Here is a 21,271-nt window from a genome sequence, read left to right on the forward strand (position 1 = left end):
AAAAAAAAATGTTGTAATTTTTTGCCATTTATTGTTAAATAGGTGTATGTTATGACGATGGAAAATGATCTAACAAGGTGAAAAAGGCATTTTTATTTAGCATGCCGTCTCTACCTTGGTTATGGTAGCTGACCTCTGACCTGTATATCTCGTATCCCACAGGCTCGACTGATTGTATCTGCTTTGCCACAGTGGGTACCAACGATCCAGTGACTTCTGCTTTACACATCATCGTGGGTGAGTAGATGTCATTCTACACTCAGAAAACATGCAGCTCATACTTCTGTGTCTCAGTGCTCAGGATATCATCGCTCTCTTATCTTACTGCTTCAAATTACATGCTGTCCTCAAATTGTTATCAACGCTGTCTAGGAAACTACATACAAACTCAGTGAGCTGCTAAGATATGATGGTAACCAAGGAGGGAGTGGCTTTACAGAGCCAGCCAGCGTGCGATTGGTTCATGACTCTGTTGGGTGTGTCTTACAGGAGATTCCCAGCCAATGGACGTGTGTTCAGTCCACCACAACAACATTTTCCTCAGATACTCGGTGTCGTTGCTTGGTTACGGTTTCTATGGAGATGTGTTGACAGACAGCGAGAGGAAGAGGTGGATGGGGCCTGCTAGATATGACCTGTCAGGTATGAGGGCCAAGATTTACTAAGTGTCTTTAGTATGTTTTTTTAGTTCTTTTCAGCTCAGGCCTAGCTACACACTTTCACCTTTGTTTTAACGCTCAGCTAACTGCACTCTGAGCTCACTGACTTTTCATCCTGGCACATTTGAAGGTGGGTTAACCCTGACTTTATCCATGAGCTTGCCAGCCTTGCTGTGGGCCCCAGACATTAGAGGATTAGTCATATAATTCTAATACAGAGCCTCAAGCTTACAGATTCAGTGCAAGCGCCTGTGTAGCTCAATGGTGAGACTCACTAACACCGCCAGGGTTATGATTTCCATTCCCCCTGGGGCCATGCATTATAAATGCCTGCACTCATTGTATTGTAAGGTGCTCTAAACAAAGGCATCTTTCATATGATGCAAGTTGTAAAAAAAAAAAAGGAAAAAAATTAGCCCTGGGCCAACTCTTAGTGTACAGATAAGGATAATCCTGAACCCGAAACCTGGAGAATGTACTGTGTGGAAAATACATTAATTGGCTATTTGGCTTCATTCAGCTGGTTGAGAACAGTTTTACCTCAATAGTAGTCAAGCATGGCACCTAACATGGTTACTAAATACAACTGTCATCCATCATCAACACAGTATCAATTAACTGTACTCTTCTGGACTAGAGGATGTTATCTGGACACTAGTATTGTTTCTAAACTTTGCTCAAATCAGGGTTCCCACGATCATGAACATCCTGGAAATGTTTTACATTGTTTCCAATGTTTTCATGTAATTCAAAACTTCGACCTGTAAAGTAAAAGGTGATTGATGTTTGACATTGTATTTGTGTAAATTAAATATATTCATTAGATAGGGTGAAAACTACAGCTGGCATCTTTTTTAGTTTTTGCACTTTAAACCTTTAAAAAAAAACACTTTAAAATTATTGAATAAATTTAAGGGTTGCATTTAAAGGAAGATGTCATTCTTCAAGTTACGCCACAGAAAAACACATTTCCAATGTCATAGCATTTGTAAAGGTTGCTTTATCCATTTCACCACAGTAGTACAGTCATGAAAATGTGGTGTGAAGCTATGGAAAATTTATGGGAAAGTTTTGGAATTTAATTGCAAAATAAATGTGGGAACCCTGTGAAATTATTTCTTATTATTTGGTTATGCCTACGACAGCCTCAAGAGAAGAAGAATAGTGGTGCAATTTGTTATCCAGACGGTCACTGTAATGAGAATTTGTTCTTAATTAACTTGCCAGGTATAATTACGGTTACATTAAACACAAGCAAATAAGATATATTGGCATGTATTCTCTGGCCCACTCTGTGTTTTTGTACCAGGAGTGAAAACGTTCCTGAGCCACAACTACTACGAAGGCACCGTATCTTTCCTCCCTGCCGAGGACAATCTGGGGAACCCCAGGGACAAGCTGCAGTGTCGATCTGGGTAAATAAACCACACACACACACACACACACACACACACGCACACACACATACAGGGCTCAGCCAGATTACAGATATGCACTCTATTTCTAGAGCTTTTCAGCAGTCCAAGTATTTTACAATGTGCTAACTTATCTGATGTAGTTCAATAGCAGCGGTACACCTGCCAGAGCTTAAATGGGATAGTTTAGGTTTTCAAGAGGCCTATCTGATTTATCGTGGACTGAGAGCCTATTCAGTCCGTTCTAAAAAGCACTTGACTCAGTGCTTTGGTTTTTGAGATGCTGGGCACAGACATTGTTCGCGTTTGTTAAGAATGTTAGTGGGAGTGAAAGGGGCTGAAAACCATTAATCTGAAAGATGCCATGTTTCCTGGCTGTTGGACAAAATATTTCAGGACAGAAAGGGATGTGATTATTCTACAAAAGGGTGTTTCTGGCTATTGACTTCCATGAGCATTCCTAACAAAATCCAATAACTTATTCTGCTAATTTTTTCAATAACAAAACACTGGTACAAGTCTTTTTAGGATGGACTGAATGAAGTCCCAGTTCAGGCTAAATCTTTCAGGCTCCTCAAAATTGTCACTATGTCACAGCGACATTGGAAGAGGTGGCTGGATAACTGTAAAATGTTTTTTTTTTTTACGCTGGTATTTCAGGTGCCGTGTCTGCCAGCACAAGTCAGAGGACAAGCCTTGTGAGATGGAGAAGTCTGATAAAGGTATGAGTTTGGGTTATCTGTCTGTCGCTTGTAATATGTCTAATTAATAATAATTAATAAGTGTATCACCCATTCATCTACCTCATTATCTGTTCTCCACCCTCTCACACACACACACACACACACACACACACACTTTCACATAAATGTACAAATATATACAGTATATACATGCACATACACATGCACCAACACACCTTCACATGCACACACTCACACACACACACACACACACACAGAAATCATTCCACTTCCAACTTCTGCCTCTCAAATTTTGCCTTATCTCAATTTTCTATTTGGGTTGATTCTCTCACGCAGCACAGTGAACTCGCTCCACCAGGGAGTTATTAATGAGAAAATATAAACGGATCAAGGCGAAAGTGGCGTGCCGTCGTCTCCTCGCCGCCGTGTACCGGAGCATTTTGCGTATCGATTTCCAAATGTCCAGCATCAGCTACTGCGTCTGGTTGATGAGATTACATGTTCCCCGATGAGGTGTGTGTGTGTAGTAGAACAGCGTCGCCTCCTGTTCCCTCATCTGTCCCTCTGCTCGTCCCCGACACCATCGCCGTGCAACCAACCATCACCAAGCACACACACACACACACACACACACACACACACACACACACACACACACTTCATTATCTACAATCCTCACAACCCACCGACACTGCAGTACAAACCTCGAGAGGGGGATGAAATACTGGCTATGTGTCTGTGGGTGTGTGTGTGTGTGTGTGTGTGTGTGTGTGTGTGCATGCATGCGTGTGTGTGTGTTCTTTGAGCAGCAGATGAGCTGTGTGTTTACAGAGGGATCTCTCCCAGTCTCTAATTGGTGTCGTGTGCGGATGTTAATTTCCGAGACTTTCTGTCTTGTCTTGGCTAGCTGGGACTGTGGGTCCCCATGGAGTGTGTGTGTGTGTGTGAGAGAGTGAGCATAACCTGTGTGTGTGTGTGTGTGTGTGTGTGTGTGTGTGTGTGTGACAGATTCCCACTAATCAGGAAGAAATTTGGCTCTGCCAGCACTGACGGGGGGTTTGCCTCACGCCAGTGCTGCCGTTTGTTTTTTTTGGGTTTTTTTTGTTTCTTTTTTCTGGCGAGGGAAATCTCAGACAACTGCTAAATCAATGAGGCAAGACACACTCTCTCTGCAAATGAGCCAGCCTCTCCTCCAAAAGCAAATACTCATTTGGAAACATTCTACTAATGTAGAGCCTACAGTCCACAGTTGGATTTGTTGTTTTTTTGCTCTAATCACTAGTTCCCAATTAGTATATTGTTGTTTTTTATGTAGCCTCGCCGGGCTTGTTATCATTGGTTCAGGTTATCACCTCTGTAAGTTTGTTTTGTGAGATGAGGGGGAAAGGTAATGAATCGTTTTGCTTTCCGAGATCACATAATTTTCCCTCTGAGGTGCTCATAAAACAGTAAGATGCTAATTTGGACTTCTGTGATCACATTTTACAGCTTATTCCAATGAGTATCACCCTGGTGACAGGCATTGCCAGTCCCATGGGTGATGCTGTGCCTCTGATTCACCATCACTTGTAAACAGTAGCTATTCCCTGGGGAACTGGGTAGTGGTGCGGGTGCAACCACTGCATCTGTTATTTCAGATTTGCAGGGCATGTGTACAGTAAAATAAAAACATAAAATAAAATGTAAAAGTAAATAACTGCCTATCAGGCTACATCGACATGACATGACTGCTGTTTTCGAATTCAGGGCCACCAACTGAAACAATTCTTGTGAACTTCATTCTCCAAATCTGATAGGACCATCCATTCCATGTCCTTTCAAAGACCAGCAGCTTTCCCTTGGCCAAACTGGACTGGGTTTTGAAACATAAGTGTGAGACATATTCAGATACAAGGTTAATACACATACTACAAGATTTCTTGAAATCTGTAAGCACCAAAGTTTCTATCTTGGGTAAATTATCGAGGTAAGGCTGCTCTATGAATACTTGGCAAGACATCTGGATCTTAATAGACCCTGATCAGCATCACTGCTGTTGTGTGACAAACGTCTTCAACCTCAGGGCCCATGAACCACATTCAAAATGCACTGTATAATTTCAAAATTAGATTGCTGAAAAGCTGACTTTTCGGAGATACCCAGGTCGATGGTTTCCATCTGCCAACAGCTGCATGTGTTGAATAGCCAAACTGGGGGCTAAACCAAGTCAAACTTCTGTAGCTTGCATCCATCTCTTATCTAACTCAAACAAGTAGCCTAAGGGAGCACACATCACGCATGTTTGGAGCGTTTATCCAAACTCATCCAGTGTTTACTCCTTTAGTTCATTTCATTTGGGCAGTTGAAAACAATGCCATTTGAACTTGGGTGCGCACCAAAATAACTGAACCAAGACGAATGAAAATGCAGGTTTTGGTCGTCTTCCAAGTGAACTGCAGTGCGGTTTGTAACGTAATCTGAACCAACTACAGGAAACGACACCAAAACACAAGGTTTTATGGGTATAAGGAGACAGATGTTGACATCTGATAGCCAGCAGTTCCTCATGCTTGGAAAGCATAGCATAACAAATGAACTGAGGGCAAACTACAGTCTGGACTGATGCTCATATTCAACTATTTCTTCATGTGTTAACTGGTTTGAACACCAGAGAAGGTCTTTTATAATCCATGTTTCACTTGTAACTGGGCAGCATGAACCTAAACGAACCAAATGCAAAAATACAGCAAAGTAAACTTTCCCCTATGGTTCAAACCAAAGAAAACAAACAGTAGATGTGATCGCACTCTGGTACCTGTGTTGCAGATGGCAGCAGTGGGTGGTGTGTGATTCGGGGCAAGTTCATCGCCATCAACGCGGCCAGCATGAGCTGTGCGTGTCCCCGCAGTCCGAAAGGCCTGTCGCCCGCCGCCCACCTGGCCGACGGCACCACCGACCTCATCCTCGTCAGGAAGTGCTCCCGCCTGGACTTCCTGCGACACCTCCTGCGACACACCAACAAAGAAGACCAGGTAGGGAGGAAGCAGTCGGTGTTAAGTGCTGATCTGAAATTATTTTTTGTCTTCAGAGCATTTTCCATGAAATCACTAAGGGGCAATACTACTGAATTTATGAAACATGTTTTTTCTCATTGTGCTGGACGGCCCGTTCACTGTTTGTGAACACGACCAACTCTCCCACAGAAGTTACAAGCCATGGCACCAAGACTGATTTGAGATGTCATACTGATGTACAGCCCAGAGCTGCTCCATTGACAGTAAACAGGAAACTGAATGTGTGGGTTCGGGTTTGTGTGAACATTTACATCAAAATGAGATTTATATTGCAGCAATATTATGTTGCAAACCATAAAATGGAGCCTGTTCCACAGACAATCATCTGAGATGCTGTCACACTCGTTTGTCTTTTCCAAATGATCTTCTGTGCATCGTTGAAACTTCACCAACTCGGCTGGGTTGCGACAGACTCTGCTTTTGTGTCTTTGAATATTGGAGACAGTGGTAAATATTCACTAGTACACGTCAAAATATTCGAAGGTTTAGGAATAACACAATCCATTTGAAGAGTATTTTGGAGAAAGTGATGCTTGCCCAGTAAGTCTACACTGAGGAGCTAATAAATAATAAATAAAGGCTGTTATATTGTATGATTCACACTGCGCAGAATGTTCCAGAAATGTGAGCGGGGAATAATGGATGTGATTAATCAGTTTGGATCCATCGGGGATAAAAGGAGCCTTTTCTTCAAAGTCAGGGGGAAACTGTAAAAAAGAACTGCAAAACTTTTAAAATGATTACATCTCGGCCAAAAAGCCGCGCGTCAGTCACACTTGCTGCAGAAGTCGGTATTCAACATGAGGAGTTGCTCAACCTGTGCAAAGAAAGATTGAGAGCGAGTCAGTCAGTGAATGAGCGAGCAGGAGGCAGAGTTTGCCCACTTGCTGTGCTAGCATCTCATTTAGCTGACTCGGCTCTTTTTTTTCCCCAACTAAGGTTCAGTTCAGTTCACATGCCTTAGCCCTTGTGTCTGCCCACATATCATAAATAACCCCAGTCCAGTCCAGAGAGGCACTGGGAAGAGCTGCATCCCAGAGGTTCAGGGATGCATTGATATTGGTGTGGGATATCAGGCCAATACCAGACTAAAGCCTCTCTGGACTGCATTAGTATTACCAGGTGAGTCTGGTGATTAGTAATTTAAGAGTTTTATTCCAAAATGAGATATCAGCGATTTAAAAAAAATATGACTCTCACATATTGACTGCTGGCATGAAAGTTAAGCGCATTATAGGTTAGTATTGTAAGTTAGGAGTCATCTTAAGACATTTGCGTATGAAATAGTTCATTTTGAGGACAGAATCGTTTATGTTTTTCAAATATTCCCTGATAAATTCCAGGTAGCAAAATGGATATATAGCATTTTGGAATGAAACGCCTCAATTATTCCTTCAGGACCACAGGAATTTTAATCTCATCCGGATCGACATCTGGAGTTTCACGCAATTACCAACTGGCAGACTCGGCATCTGGATTACAAGGGCCATATAACCAGTGGCGGGGCAGAGCAGCATCACTCTTTAGATTAGATTAGTTAGTTGAAAACTCTGATGATCCCTGTGGGGAAATTAGGTCAAAAGTAATAGGATTGAGCAGGGACAAAAGACAAATTGAATATAAGCGCACAAATAGAAACATTAAAAGTAAAGATGCATTTAAGCACAGTTTGGTGCCAAGGCAATTTGAGAAAGTAGTGGAAAAGAATGCAGAAGTTGCTGCAACTCTGCAATGATATGGAACTGCTTGAGGAGATTTTTGCCTGTTTTGCTGTACTGTGGGTGATGTAGTGTGGTGTGTCCCTGGATTACCACAGTCCCAATAAATTATTTTACCATCCAGATGACTGACTGAAGATACCAGTGTGCATGGGAAAAGTCAAATTACTGACCTCCACTGGTAATACTGATGCTAATATTGTGTCAGAGAACTTCCCCAATACTAAAATCCAGTAAGATGTCAGAAGTGAAAGAAGTGATTTGACTTTCTTTGCCTTTTTCACACGTAGAAGGATGTCAGATCTCTCTAATGGAGAGAAATAGATTATATCTCAATAATAATCTCCAAGCGAATGTCCTTAAGTCTATTATTCAGTGAAGGCCAATACTAATAGTGTAGTATTGGCAGTGAAAACACATTATGTGGCGCATCCCTAGTTCCTGGCCGTGTCCGCTACTTTATTTGCAACACAGTGAGGGGGACGAGAAGTAGTATAAGTAGGAGGAGTGTGACTTTGCATCAGAGTTCACTTAATATCGGCATCACTGTCCAGCCAAGCGGAGAGAAACAAGGAGTGAGAGGCCACTAAGCGTATTCATGGCCTTGTCAGAAAGCCTTTTAGGCAGACCGTCCAGCATGAATGCAAAGCGGCCGCAGTCATAAAGTGGGTCTGATGTGGAATAAATGGCTGTCACTCTGTGTTCAGAAAGAGAGAGAGAGGGAGAGAAGAGATGGAGGACAGGGGGTGAGAGAGATAGAGAAGAAAGAGAATAGCTGGAAAACAGAGAGAGAGAGAGAGAGAGAGAGAGAAACCCCATGAAGTATAACAAAACAGTAAGCTGAACAAAGCTGAACCTTTCTGTGAGACAGAGTGAGACGAAAGGAGCTTTTGACAAAATAATTTATTTTCATCTCTTCCCCTTCTCCTCTTTATTCTACCACAGTTTCTATGTTTTCTATACACCTCCATGCTGTCTGACCTCTCCTATGCTTCCCCCCATCTTGCATTTGATTGCAGTTGCATTGCATCCTACCTATTTCTTTTTCTAAATGGGGGGAAGGGAGTCCGCTCAGCTTAATTTTGCTTTTCATTATCAGCAGGAAGGCAGAAAAAGACACAGAATTGTGGAGGCAATGTCCGAAATTAACTTTTTGGCTCACCTGCCAAGAGCTGGCAAACAAAAAAAATTACCTGCCAAATAACTTAATTTAAAACTTACTCACTCGCTTATATAATGGATCAAGTTTGTAATTCACCATGAAGTGCAACAGAATTAAAAAATAACCAAGACATTCAAATGTTCAGCCCCGTCTCTAAAAGAGACATCAAAACTTGATGTTCACTGGTCAATATTTAAAAAGCACAAATGAGTCGCATCCTTATAAATGTTACTGTTGCTTTAAGATATTCAATAGTGAGTTTTACTCTCATTGCAGCAGTTATTCAGTTATTATTATGCATGTTTGTCATTCCATTTTAAACTAGACACTCCTGATGAAGGCACCTATGTGGAAACTTGTAGGGTAGCCATAGAAAATAAAGGCTTTTTTATCTTTTGCACAAAAAAGAAGAGTACCTTGGCTTCATTTTTTCAAGTATTCTTTTACCCTTGATTCCAATGTGCACCTTTTTTTTTGCAAACAAACTTGAAACAGATTTTAAATCAAGGAGGCACTCTGGTATCCCCTCTAGCTCATTTAGGAATGAAACTCTTTGATTCTGGAGGCTGTGATCTTAACCACTACACTCTCTGGGCACGTCTTTCATCCATCAATCCTTCCATCTCTCCTTCCCTTTCTCTATCTATTTCTCTCCTTTCCTTCCCACCGCTCATCCATCTCTCCATCCCTCCCACAGTTTGACCACTCGTTCGTGGAGGTCCACCGGGTGCGGAGGTTCCATTTCCAGCCCAAGCACCAGGAGGCGGTTTCGATCGAGGACCTGAGTGAGACCGAGAAGAAGAAGAAGACGTTCAGTCCCATATGCTCCTCCCCCCCGGCCTGCGGCTACAGCTCCGCCCACAGCAGCTGGAACTGCGACGGCGAGATCCTGCCACACGCTGCCATCCATGTCAGGTACCGGATCATGGAAAGACCTTTCAAATTACAATACAGTACAACTCCAAACCTACAGCAGTATGTATTTCAGGCAACGTAGTCTGCACTTTATCCAGATTTTATTAAAGAAATAGAGGCTGCAGGTGCTCAACTCAAAACCAAAGAACATCAAAGTGAGGTGCAAAATGCCCGGAAACTTTGAACAATGGGGGAAAATAACCATCACAGGAAAAACAAATTAATTGTATCGTTATTCACCAGTCACAATGAACATGTTTTGGCTATATATTTGGCTGTTTAAGGCTGTATAGCTGAAACATATTCATTTTGACTGCTGAAGACAGGCACAGTAATAGCCATTTTTCCATTTTTTGAAGTTTTATGAACGCCGTGACACATGATTCACTTTTTGAGGCAATGGAGACAGGCAGTATTGCTGTCAGCGTGGATGGGAAATGGCAAATGTCTTTGAATGAGTGCACATAACATCATAGGTTAAATGGCACAAAAGGCATAATGGAAGAAATATTGAAATGCTTGTGCACCTCATACCTATTGCATCACCTTCGTCAAGACTGCCCTCTTGGGTATTATTGCTTTGAACTGCAGTGTAAATTGCCCCAAAATGTTGTGCGTGTATCATGGCCTTAATACAAAGTAGACGAAAAGGAAAATGTTCTGTATGCCTTACGCACGTACTGCTGTAGCATGTGATGTACACTTTGTATTCACAGTGCCTTAAAATGAAGCCGACACATACAAAATATTATACACTGTATACTGGTGCAATACTATGTGGTAATGGGGAAGGATAATGAAGGAGTTGGTGATGTAGAGTATCAATTACATTCCATAATTTCATGGGAGGATGCCATTTGAATAGGTCAGCACTGTCAAACTCTGTAAAATGTAAGTAAATTGTCAATATCAAGGAAAGTAAGTCATCTTGGTGCTCAGCATCAGCTGCTACTCAAGTCTCCTACTTGGTCAGCCAAAACTGACACTAGGTAATGGCTATTACCTTTGCAAGTGTCCAACAGTCAACAAACTCTTTCAGTGTTCCCTGCCAGACAATCTTGGCAACTCCCTATTATTATAGTCCTGTCCACACTTAAACTTACCCCACTATCAGATCTCTATACAGCCGGTCTGCCGCTGCTCGACGCATCATTTATTTCATGCTCCATTGTACTTTGCCAATGATGCATGGCGCTGTAATGTTGCTAATTTAATGGCCCTCCCCCTGTTAAAAGGCTACTCCCCTTTAATTAAAGCAGAAGTCCATCCCTTTATTGCCTCTTCCTCTCCGCTAATCGTTCTTGGAGTGAGCCAGCCAGAGTGCTGCTCGGATAATTAATGGTAATAGCCCAGGCGAAACGAAAAAAAAAAAAAAGAAAGAAAGTAAAAAATAAAGTGAAGAGTTTTGCTCCAAAAGTGATATATTCTCCACTGGAAAAGTGATACCTAATCTCGCAAAATGATTGATAGCGCAAAATTAAACCAAGTTAGGGTTCTCTCAGGAAATATCAGGTAACTTAAGTCTTAGGTTGATGAAATTGTAATATTTTTACTTTGAATGATGAACTTTGAGCAATGATTTTTTTTACCCCAAAATGGATAAAACAGCATTCTGGAAGTAAGCTCTTCACGCAGAGACGAAAATTATGAGTTATCACATAATTCCATTACATTAGCAGTTGGCGAAGGCAGCAAGTAAACAACAGGTGTTACAGTGGAACTACAGGTGTCATTTAGCAGACAAAAGGCACAGCCAATAATTGTGGCAATTCACCATACCATAATAGCCATCTTGACTGTTGGATGCCCATTCTCAACTTCTTTTCATACTTTACCTTACATGTACCGGGGATTTTGTAGCCGTGTCAATAAAGTACTCCAGCCCCATCTGTATTTTAACATCTGTTATAGACAGGTCTTTATAGGTCTTTATACATTACACACTAGACAGACCGTTCACTTCCAAGTTTGCGTGCCAAGTCTGCACACAGGAGTGCCGTTCCATTGCTTTTACATCTGCCACATGGACAGTAAAGCCTCATTGAAACGAGCATAGTCATTAAGTTGATGGTTTGTTATTCAGACTAAATGATGCGTTGTGTGTGTGTGTCTTTACATGTGTGTGTGTCTCTGCATGTGTTTGTGTGTGCTCTCCCTCTCCACAGTGTCCAGAGCCAGTTGATCAGGCTGTTTGCCCGCGGTATTGAGGAGCAGCAGCAGGGTGTGTTTGAGGACCCGTACACACTGTGCGCGCTGTAGCCAAGCCGGCATGAGAAGCCTGGACCGACGCTTCACATTAAGCTGCTACAGAAAAAACTGAGCTGAACTGACCTATTTCCAACTGAGCTGAACTGAGCTGAAATGAACTTAAAGTTGCACTAGGCAAGATGTGAATGTAAAAAATACATAAGCCCGAATCAAGAAGTTGGGGCTGCAACAGAGATGAGCGTCCCATACCCCCTGATTGATACGCCATAGATTCGCCCTATAAGAGTGAAATACAAAATTTGGAGAAAAAAAAGCTGGACATTTAGGTCCGAGCAGTTTCCAGTTTACTGATGCCACATAACATGATTTCTGGGTATTGAAGTCCTCAAAATTCAAACAGTTAGCCCTTGCTCGGGGTCGCTAACGTGCAAAATTGCCTAGTGCAGCTTCAACTAAGCTGAACTATACAATTGTGCACTATAGCTGTTAGTGTCAAGCTGCCAGATTCAAACCTGAGTCTCCAGTTAGGAAAAAGAGATATCTATCAGTTGACCAGCAAGGACTCTCAATGGAAAATGAAGATATTTAAGCGTAGAAGATCTCAAGCAGCCAGGGTGTTCACACAGCTGGATGAAACAGAACTGAATTGCACTGAACTGGACTGAAGCGGACTGAGCTGGACTCACCCACAACAGTTGGGGAAATCATGGTGGTATCATGGCCATGAAGGAGAGAGCGAATAGGATTTACCCCTATACAGCGAAGATAGAAACCCAAGGAGATGCAGCTCTGTCAGAAGAATGGAGAAATGCCTGTGAAGAACATTGATATTCTGAAAAGACTATTAGGCTACCAGGGCAACACCAACACAATACAGGCTGAATCTACAACACATATAAAAAAAACTGTACCTACACAATGCATCACATCCCTTTTCAATACCATCTGAAAAAAAACCCCCACATGAAATCCATTTTCCCCTGTTTGGAACGAAATGGAAAAACATTTAATCTGTGACCCAGGTGAAAGCAGATATGAGCCAGTGGCGCAAATGAAAAGAGCTTGGACACCTTGCTAATACACTAACAGGCCCCCGGTGGCTTCTGGGTAATAAGGCAAAGTGGTTGCTAAGTGATTTGGTCTCTCTCAGCACCGCTGCCCCACACCTGTGGCTCTGAGCTCCGTTCGTCTCCGGCTTAAAAAAACGAACCGCAGTTCAAAAAGTCATTCATCTCCGGGGGTTAGCCGGAATTAGACGTCGTTAACATTATTAGGGTTAATGTATTGTGCGGCTGTGGAGTTAGCCGTGTTTAGCTTCTTTTAGCAGCAAGTCAAGCTGGTCTTGATTTCTCTGGAGGAAGGTCATCAGAGACTGAACGCAGCAGATTTTATTTGTTTTCCGTGGAACGTTGAAGGAGGCTGGTGCTGCTGCTCTGCCTCAATAAAACTGTATTAAACCGCATATGCAATCATAGGTTATGGGCTGGTTGAGTAATGTGTGTGTGTGTGTGTGTGTGTACGTTGGGTGTGTTTTCCACAAGCCGTTCAGGGACGCGTTATCATTGGGGGTGTGTGTGCGTTAATGTGTTTGTGAGGGTGCCAATGTGATGAGTTAGCTCTATCACAATTAGCCTCATGGCTGCCATTGTGCAGATGCTCTCTCGCTGCAGCCAACACCCATGCTAACACAGGCACCTATAGATGAGCGCAGACACACACACACACACACACACACACTTTTACATAATGTCTGTATTTCTTCCTCTAATGCTGGCTCTCTTTCTTTGTATCTATTTTCTTTTTCTCTCTCCCCTCTCCCTCTCTCTCTCTCTCTCTCTCTCTGTCTCTCTCTCACACACAAACACACCTGCACTGTCTCTCTCTGTCTGGTTCTCCTCTTTCTATTATGCTCTCTCTGACACATTCAATCTCTCTCTCTCTCTCTCTCCCTCCCACACACACACACACACACAAACACGCACACACACACTCCTTAACTTTTATTACCATAAGAGTCTGTTGGCTTCTTTGAATCCTCTCCAGCTCGGTTAATACAGAGTGCAGATGTCTACACAGTGTTTCACCTTCAGCACTCACTTTTAACAGCTTTTGATGTTCTTTCAAAGAGTTCTGATGCTTTTAAGCGCACACACGCACATGCTCAAAAGTACATGCAGTCACACACACACACACACACACACACACTGTGGTAGTGAGGAATGTGTCCAGGTTATATGTGACCATGGGGATTTGAAAAGCTAAAGGAAGAGTGCTATTTCTTGCAATTTATGACTGAAAATGGAGATTTATTCATCCATCCATGGATTCAAGCATCTTGCTGTGCCCTCGATGGTATTTGAGTAAATATGCAAATAAGCTGTGATATGAATAGTGACATGATTTATTTTACGAAACTTGCCTAATAAAGTGCTTCTGAATTGTTAGTCTCATGTCATTTGGGTTTCTGTCGTTTGCTGGATCCTCATGATGTGTTTGATGCCAGTGATGTTTCTTTCTCTCTCTCTCTCTCTCTCGCTCTCGCTCTCTCTCTCTCTCTCTCCCACACACACACACACACACAAAAAGGTCAGAGCTCCCTTTCTCTCCTCCCTCTTTCTCTTTCTCTATCTGTCTCTCTCCCTCTGAAAGGAATTTATTGGGGTGCTCTGATGTGAGTGAGATGTTTCATTAAAGAACATCAAACATCAGCGGTCTCTGGTGAGATGGAGTGATATTTCAAGCTGTGCTCATTCTGCACACAGCCTGGTTTTGGGGTTTTTGATAATACTAGGCAACTGCGCAGTGTTGGAGAGTGATGGATTTCAACAATCTGATCACGAATTTGGCAACTGTAGTAATTTACAATTACTGTAAAACCACAGTAATCTGATTACACATACTTGCTCAATACATACTACATTGAATTGCTCAAAAATATATTTTAAGTGGTAAAGATATTTACGATTCTGACCGCAAAATCATGCCACACATCTTGAAGTAACAGACGACACAGGTTGTAGATGATAACACTTTATCAATAAGGCTGTAAATTGGAATAAAATGTTTAACTGCATATTAACCCAAAAGTAACTGAAAGTAATCGGATTGTATTGATTATGACAACAAATCTTGGATTCACAGATTTGTTTTTAAAAGTACCTCTTGCAAACATGGCCATTTATTACTCTGACATAAGGACTAGCAAAGTAAATGGGGTGTGAGGGATTTTTTTTACGGTCCACAGGGATTTTCCAGGCTCTCTTGTCCGCAGCAGCAACCAAATTGTTTCCCCTCTCCTCCCCCCCCACCTCCCTCTCTCTCTTCCTCCCCTCATTCTTTTGCAATGCCACTTCCTCGTTGATTTATTCTGCGGTTGGTGGGCTGCAGCCCACAGAGACCCGCTGTCTCATTCCCACATCCCATTCTCCCGAGACAGAAGGTGAGACGAAACAACGCTAAACACCCCATCCGCACACACACACACACACACAGGGAAGCAGCTGTCCTCAATTCACCTGTTTTTACCCAAGCAAAGAGTTCCTAACAGGAGATGACGCGTCCCCTGGACACTCTGTCTCTCTCTCTCTCTCTCTCACATCCACACACACACACACACACACACACACACCTTCAAACTCACACTTGCACCAACAACCTCTCACTCACCCAGACACACGCACATACGCACACACACTCCGTCAAACTTACACTTTTACCACCTTCACCCTTTCACGCACACACATAACACACACTCTCATTCTTGCTTCATCTCTCATGTACACATGCATGCATGCACACACACACACACACACACACACACACACACACACACTCAGGAGACTGGCTGTATGCAGCTGTATGTGATGTGTTAGTTATAAAAGATAAGAACCTACTTGGAGACTATTCTCCTTATTGGCCTGATTTTGCGTCTGACGCAATCTGGACAGATTTTTGTACTGTACTGACTTTTATTCTGTCAAACTTGTTTTCTTCCTCACCTTTCTCTCTTTCTCACACACACCAACAAACTGCATGGACACACACACACACACACACACACACACACACACACACACAAACACACTGTTCTACGACAAGCAGGAAAGGTCAATAACTATACCAGCCAAGTCTGGAAAATTACCATTTTCCTACAGCAGCTTGGCTAACAAGAACCGAACAAAAATAGAAAATACATTCTACTGCTAGTTTGACTCTTGGTAAAGACAGAGGCAGGGAGGGAGAACTGGGTAGGTGGTGTGAAAGTTGCTGATAGTGTGTGAGGGAGAAAGAGAGAGATAGAGAGAGAGGGAGAGAGATAGAAAGAGCGAGAGAGAGAGAGCAGATACTAGAGGGATGTTGGTCCAAACAGTGGCGTTGCACCCTCTTCTCTCTGTATTGATTGGAATGGGCTCCCTGTGAGAGATTTAGATCAATGAGTCTATAACAGTCCATCTTCCCAGTCAGGATCCACTACAGGCCTCTTATCTCTCACTCTCTGTCTCACTCACACACACACACACACACACACACATACAAACACACACACGTATACTCACACATTTCAACTCACTTGTGCACACACAATAGACGTAAGCACACACATAAGCTTAAAGGTGCTACGTGCAGCATTTTTAACACCAATATATTGTGTTCTAATAACTCACAGTGACTACCATTAACAAATGAGACCATGATTGAGACAATTGGTAGCCTCTATTTCACACGGTGGTATTGTTAGTGCTAGTGTTCCTCAAAATTAAGACCACATTACCCATCAACCCTGTTGTTTCCTGTCACAAAATAAATGTTAGTCCAGATCTGTAGTTTAAAACACAGCATAGTGGGCTAGATGGTCAGGCATAATGTGGAACAGTTCATGCTGGTTGAACTCTTGTTATTTTTTTGGATTCGTCTTATATGAGCGTGCTGCTATCTGAGACACAGGGATTTGCAGTGAGCGTTTTCCGTGGCTTGAAAAGTCTCAATCTGTGTTTGGGTTGGGCTCATGTTCAAAACAAAGTTCTTACCAATTTATCCTTAGGAACTATCCTGTATTAGCAATTTCAGCAGCAGCATGTAAAAGCTGTTTGTAAAGTGATTCTTTTTTTACCTTCACAGCAAACCGTTTTTCCATATTATGGTAATGCTGAATAAAAGCCAACTCTTATATTGAGAGGCTCTTGAATCAGCATTAATACAGCTATTAGCAATGCTATAAACCCAGCGTCTTCTTAATCTTGCAAATCTTAATAATCATCCTGGAGCAATGCTGTGATATGTAATTTACTCCACAATGTATTCAATTCAGATCAAGTTTAGCCTAATGTATGCTGGAGGGGGGAAAACTTTTTGCCTGTGGCTTGATCTATCTTACTGCAAGAGTTGAGTTTCACTTATCACTGGCTTAAATAGCATTAGTTTGTGCATTGAAAACACACAGACACAGACACACACACACACACACAGACACACACACACACACACACACACACACACACACACACACACACACAGACACACAGATAATATGCTATAAAATAGAGAGTACAGAGTGGTGGGCACACCATCTTGGCATGATATTGATGAGTCCTCCCAGTCCATAGCGGCCTGTTACAATGCCTGCAGAGTGGTTACCAATGGTAACAAGGGACACACCTTCATTTGGATGAGTGACAACAAAATTATGTTGTAATGTTTCCTGACAAAACAAAGAAAATGCCAAATTTTTGAGCGGTGGTAGGGTGTTCAATTTACTCAAAATTTATTCAAGGGGAAAGAAGATACTGCATACAAATTACACAATTTTTGAGGCAATAATGTTACAATCTTTTGTTTTGTCTTCCAACAGGATCTTACTTCCCTCTATGAAACTAAATACAAAAGCGTAATACAGCTTATTGATTACTTTAAACAATGCATCCTGCTCCCATCACATAATTGTTAGCTCTTAAATGTCATACAGCACAAGGATACATTTATCAGTGAAGTCCTGCGTACTTACTGCATACTTATCATTAATGCAACTTTGGGATCGATAGATATAGACAAATGAAAAACAGCCAATCAGGAACGAGGAAGGGTAATTAATGACATCACCAGTCAATAGGAAACTCTCTCCTGAGTCCGACAAGCCAGACAGATATATAGAGATGATCAAAAAACAACAAATCATGAAAAGGGGAGGTATCAATAGTATCAACAGGATACTCACTCCCGAGTCCAACAGGCCATCACTCATGTCAATACAACTTAAAAATAGGATATATAGAAATGGAAAATCAATGGGAAACTCTCTTCTGAGTCTGATAGTCTTGGGTTGCATTTTAAAACAATAAGCAACAACACACTTGGCAGCACAAGCCATAATGCTACAGCATGTTTTTGAAGTGGGTAATGCGTAAGTACTCAAGTTACTTTGTAATGTAATTAGTTACTTTTTAAGGTAAGTAACAAAGTAACTCATTACTTTTGAAAGTAGCCTTCCCCTACACTGACCATCACAACATCCCCGCTGTAAAGCTGCGGTTCAGAAGGGGTTACAATAGGTATTTTCAGTAGCGGCTGAATCCACAGTGGCACTGCGGCCTCTGCCAGTGGGCTACTGGAGAGTGCTTTGTAGTGACAAGTCATTACCTCAGTTGGCGCTTTGTTAGCAAACAGGGAATCTGTTCCTGAAGCAATCTACTCATTACTTGTTAATCACTTGAATAGGAGGACCGGTTCGTGCAGACACACACACACACTCCAATTCACACAAGCAGACGCGCGCACACACTCCCGGTGAGCGCGCTGGACTTTGTTTTCTGCTAAGCACAGAGGTTATTGTGTTCCTAATGGTGCTTGAAGTAATTACACCCTGTAATGTTACTTGCCGTCTAGTCCTCTCCAGTGAGCCCCAGCATGGTAGCCCAGAAGTACCATCCACACACCACCATTCTCCCCTAAATGACTCCATTAGCCAGAAGGCATCTGCACTCTCTTCTCCTAGTGCTAGAATATGAGGCACGCTTCACCAACGGCCTAATTGACTGCATGCGAGGGATAGTTTAAAAAAAAAAAAAGCAGTGGGTGTAAACGCAAAAACAAATTATTAGTTATAGCCATTGTGAGATGCCTGTCTGTTTATGTGTGTGTATGAGGGAGAGAGAGAGATTTGTTTTTAATTCATGTATCGCCTATAATTCTTATATTCATCTATATTGTATCTTATTTTATCCTGTAGTATTGTAACTGCAACATTCGATACTACTTGATTCCTGCCAATAAAGCTTTTTCTGAATCTGAATCTGAGAGAAATAGAGAGAGGGAGAGAGAGAGAGAGAGAGAGAGAGAGAGAGAGAGAGAGAGAGAGCAAATTGGCCTCTATACGATATTTGACCTACAACCTAACCTACAACACAGCACAGTTGCAGGCTAGCAGGTGGCAGAACAGGTTCGAAATGTTTCTATGCTGTCTGCTGGAGTGTGTTGAGGAATAATGCAGTAAAATCCAATATTAATGCGCCTCAGCCAGTGTGACTGAAACGACTGCCACTATAGGGCGTTTTGCCCCCCAGAAAATTCCAGCCGATTCTTCTTCTCTCCAGTCTCCGAACTCCCTGGTGACCCGAGTCTCAAAACCCCTAAGGGAAATTTTGTTTTAGTCATTTTCCCTCCCTCTCTCCCTCCTTATCCATTTGATGTCACGGGGTTGTTTTCTGTTTGTCATTGCGGATGATTGAGGTCCGTCGCTGCGGTGTCAGTGCCGCTCCAGGGGAGAACGCAGCAGGACATGGACAGACAAACACATCGCCTTCTGATGACGGGGGGGGGGTTCAACTGACATTGGGGATGAGTGTGTGTGTTTTGTGCGTGTGTGTGTGTGTGTTTGTGTGCGTATGTCGCTCCCCCCCCGGGGGTAGGCATCTTATCTCAGTGGCGTCGGGGAGAAAAACAGGCCGATATGTCGGTGCAAAGATGTGCCGTGGGAGAGAACGGATACAGAGACCTTCTGATTTACCCGCTGTGACAGGACAAGAGGGCGTCCCACTTTACTGTGCAACCAACCATCTCTGTCTAACTCCGGGAGAGAGGGAGGGGGAGAGCAAGGAGGGAGAGAGAGAGCTGTTGTATAGCACAGATAATCATAGTACCATCGAACAGAATATTATAGCATATCACAGTCTAGGCTTGTATGTTACATTTATCTGTGACCATGTGAAAAGTCCAGCTGTTGTAGCTGAATAGGACAGCTAGTTAGAGGCCTGGAAATTGTGTTCAAGCCTTCCCAAAAGAGAGGATGGTTGTAGTTTGAGATGTTCACACTGCAAGCAACATGATCAAAAGTCACCGGAAGTCGATTCATTTCCTATAGAGCTGAGCGACCGTGGAAACTCAGCCCATGTGCAGACAGTCAACAAGCTTGTCGGCCGAGGAAAGTTGGCCACAGCTGAACTTTTTGTTATCATCAGCCAATCAGATTTGTACACTTCCTTGTGTCCTTGCCGATGTGATTCAGTTTCACGAACAATAGTTCCGCCTGGCAAGTGCACAATGGACGAGAAGTTAATTACAGCCATTCAAAGCTTCCCAGTTCTCTAAAACATTTATTTGAAAGACTACAGGAATAAACGTCTCAAAAATAATGCTTGGAGAACAGTTGCATCCATCGTTGGGATCGATGGTAAGCTCTGAGGAAACTGAGATGATCTCACAAAAGCTATTGATATTGAGTCAGTAGCTCAGAGAATCACATTTTGCTGGTGCTGGTGAATCCTCACCTCAGTGGTAACATCAAATACCTGGGTTTTTTGAGAGCCAGCAACCAGAATTTATCAGAGAAACCACCAAACCTGCCCCGAGCGCTATCTCACTGCAGTAAGCATATACACAACACTATTGGGGATCTATCTTTGGGAATCTGAATTTGTTTTCAGCCAGTGTCCAGTAGAAAGTTTGAAAAGCTCTCAAAGAACCACTGCAGATGGACTAACATGTAACGGTTCAGTTGGAGGTGGCTTAGTGATGATGAGGTAGCAGGTTCAAGCCGAATTTCCCCTTTTGCATACATTTTGTACTCCAACATCCAGAGCGAATGCTGAAAAGCTGTGGTGTGATGATGCCATCAACACAGCACTTATGCCTATAGCCATCGCCTACCCATACAGAGGTGGATGAAACATTTTTTGAGCTGTTGCCATGTGTGTTCTGTGTTCTGTGTATGCAAACTTATGTTTATATTTAATATCTGTATCTGGATATGGTACTTCTCTGTAACTGCCTCTAGGAGCCTGTATGTATTTAGCAGCCTGTCTTTCTTTGGAGCTGCCTATAGGAGCAGTGCCAAAGTCTTTTCTCATGACGTTAAATTGCAGACTGCACACAGAAAACCTTTTAATATCCTAAAGAATCATTTCTGGTTCTTTGGGAAAGGTTCAGAAATGGTTCTTCTATGGCAT

General features: G+C 42.5%; 1 protein-coding gene across 1 annotated transcript in view; it reads left to right on the top strand.

Moving 5' to 3' along the window:
* The window catches only part of cerk (ceramide kinase), a 33,889-nt gene extending 21,290 nt beyond the window's left edge, over nt 1-12,599 (top strand). The window contains exons 7-14 of the mRNA XM_078282079.1: nt 163-237; nt 490-642; nt 1,969-2,074; nt 2,735-2,796; nt 5,584-5,789; nt 9,409-9,626; nt 11,792-12,233; nt 12,339-12,599. Of these exons, the coding sequence (XP_078138205.1) occupies nt 163-237; nt 490-642; nt 1,969-2,074; nt 2,735-2,796; nt 5,584-5,789; nt 9,409-9,626; nt 11,792-11,885 (914 nt within the window). The 3' untranslated portion in view covers nt 11,886-12,233; nt 12,339-12,599. The remainder of the gene's footprint in view (nt 1-162; nt 238-489; nt 643-1,968; nt 2,075-2,734; nt 2,797-5,583; nt 5,790-9,408; nt 9,627-11,791; nt 12,234-12,338) is intronic.
* Nucleotides 12,600-21,271: the final 8,672 nt, after the last annotated feature.

Source organism: Centroberyx gerrardi, chromosome 24 (genome assembly GCF_048128805.1).
Source record: "Centroberyx gerrardi isolate f3 chromosome 24, fCenGer3.hap1.cur.20231027, whole genome shotgun sequence".
NCBI lineage: Eukaryota > Metazoa > Chordata > Actinopteri > Beryciformes > Berycidae > Centroberyx > Centroberyx gerrardi.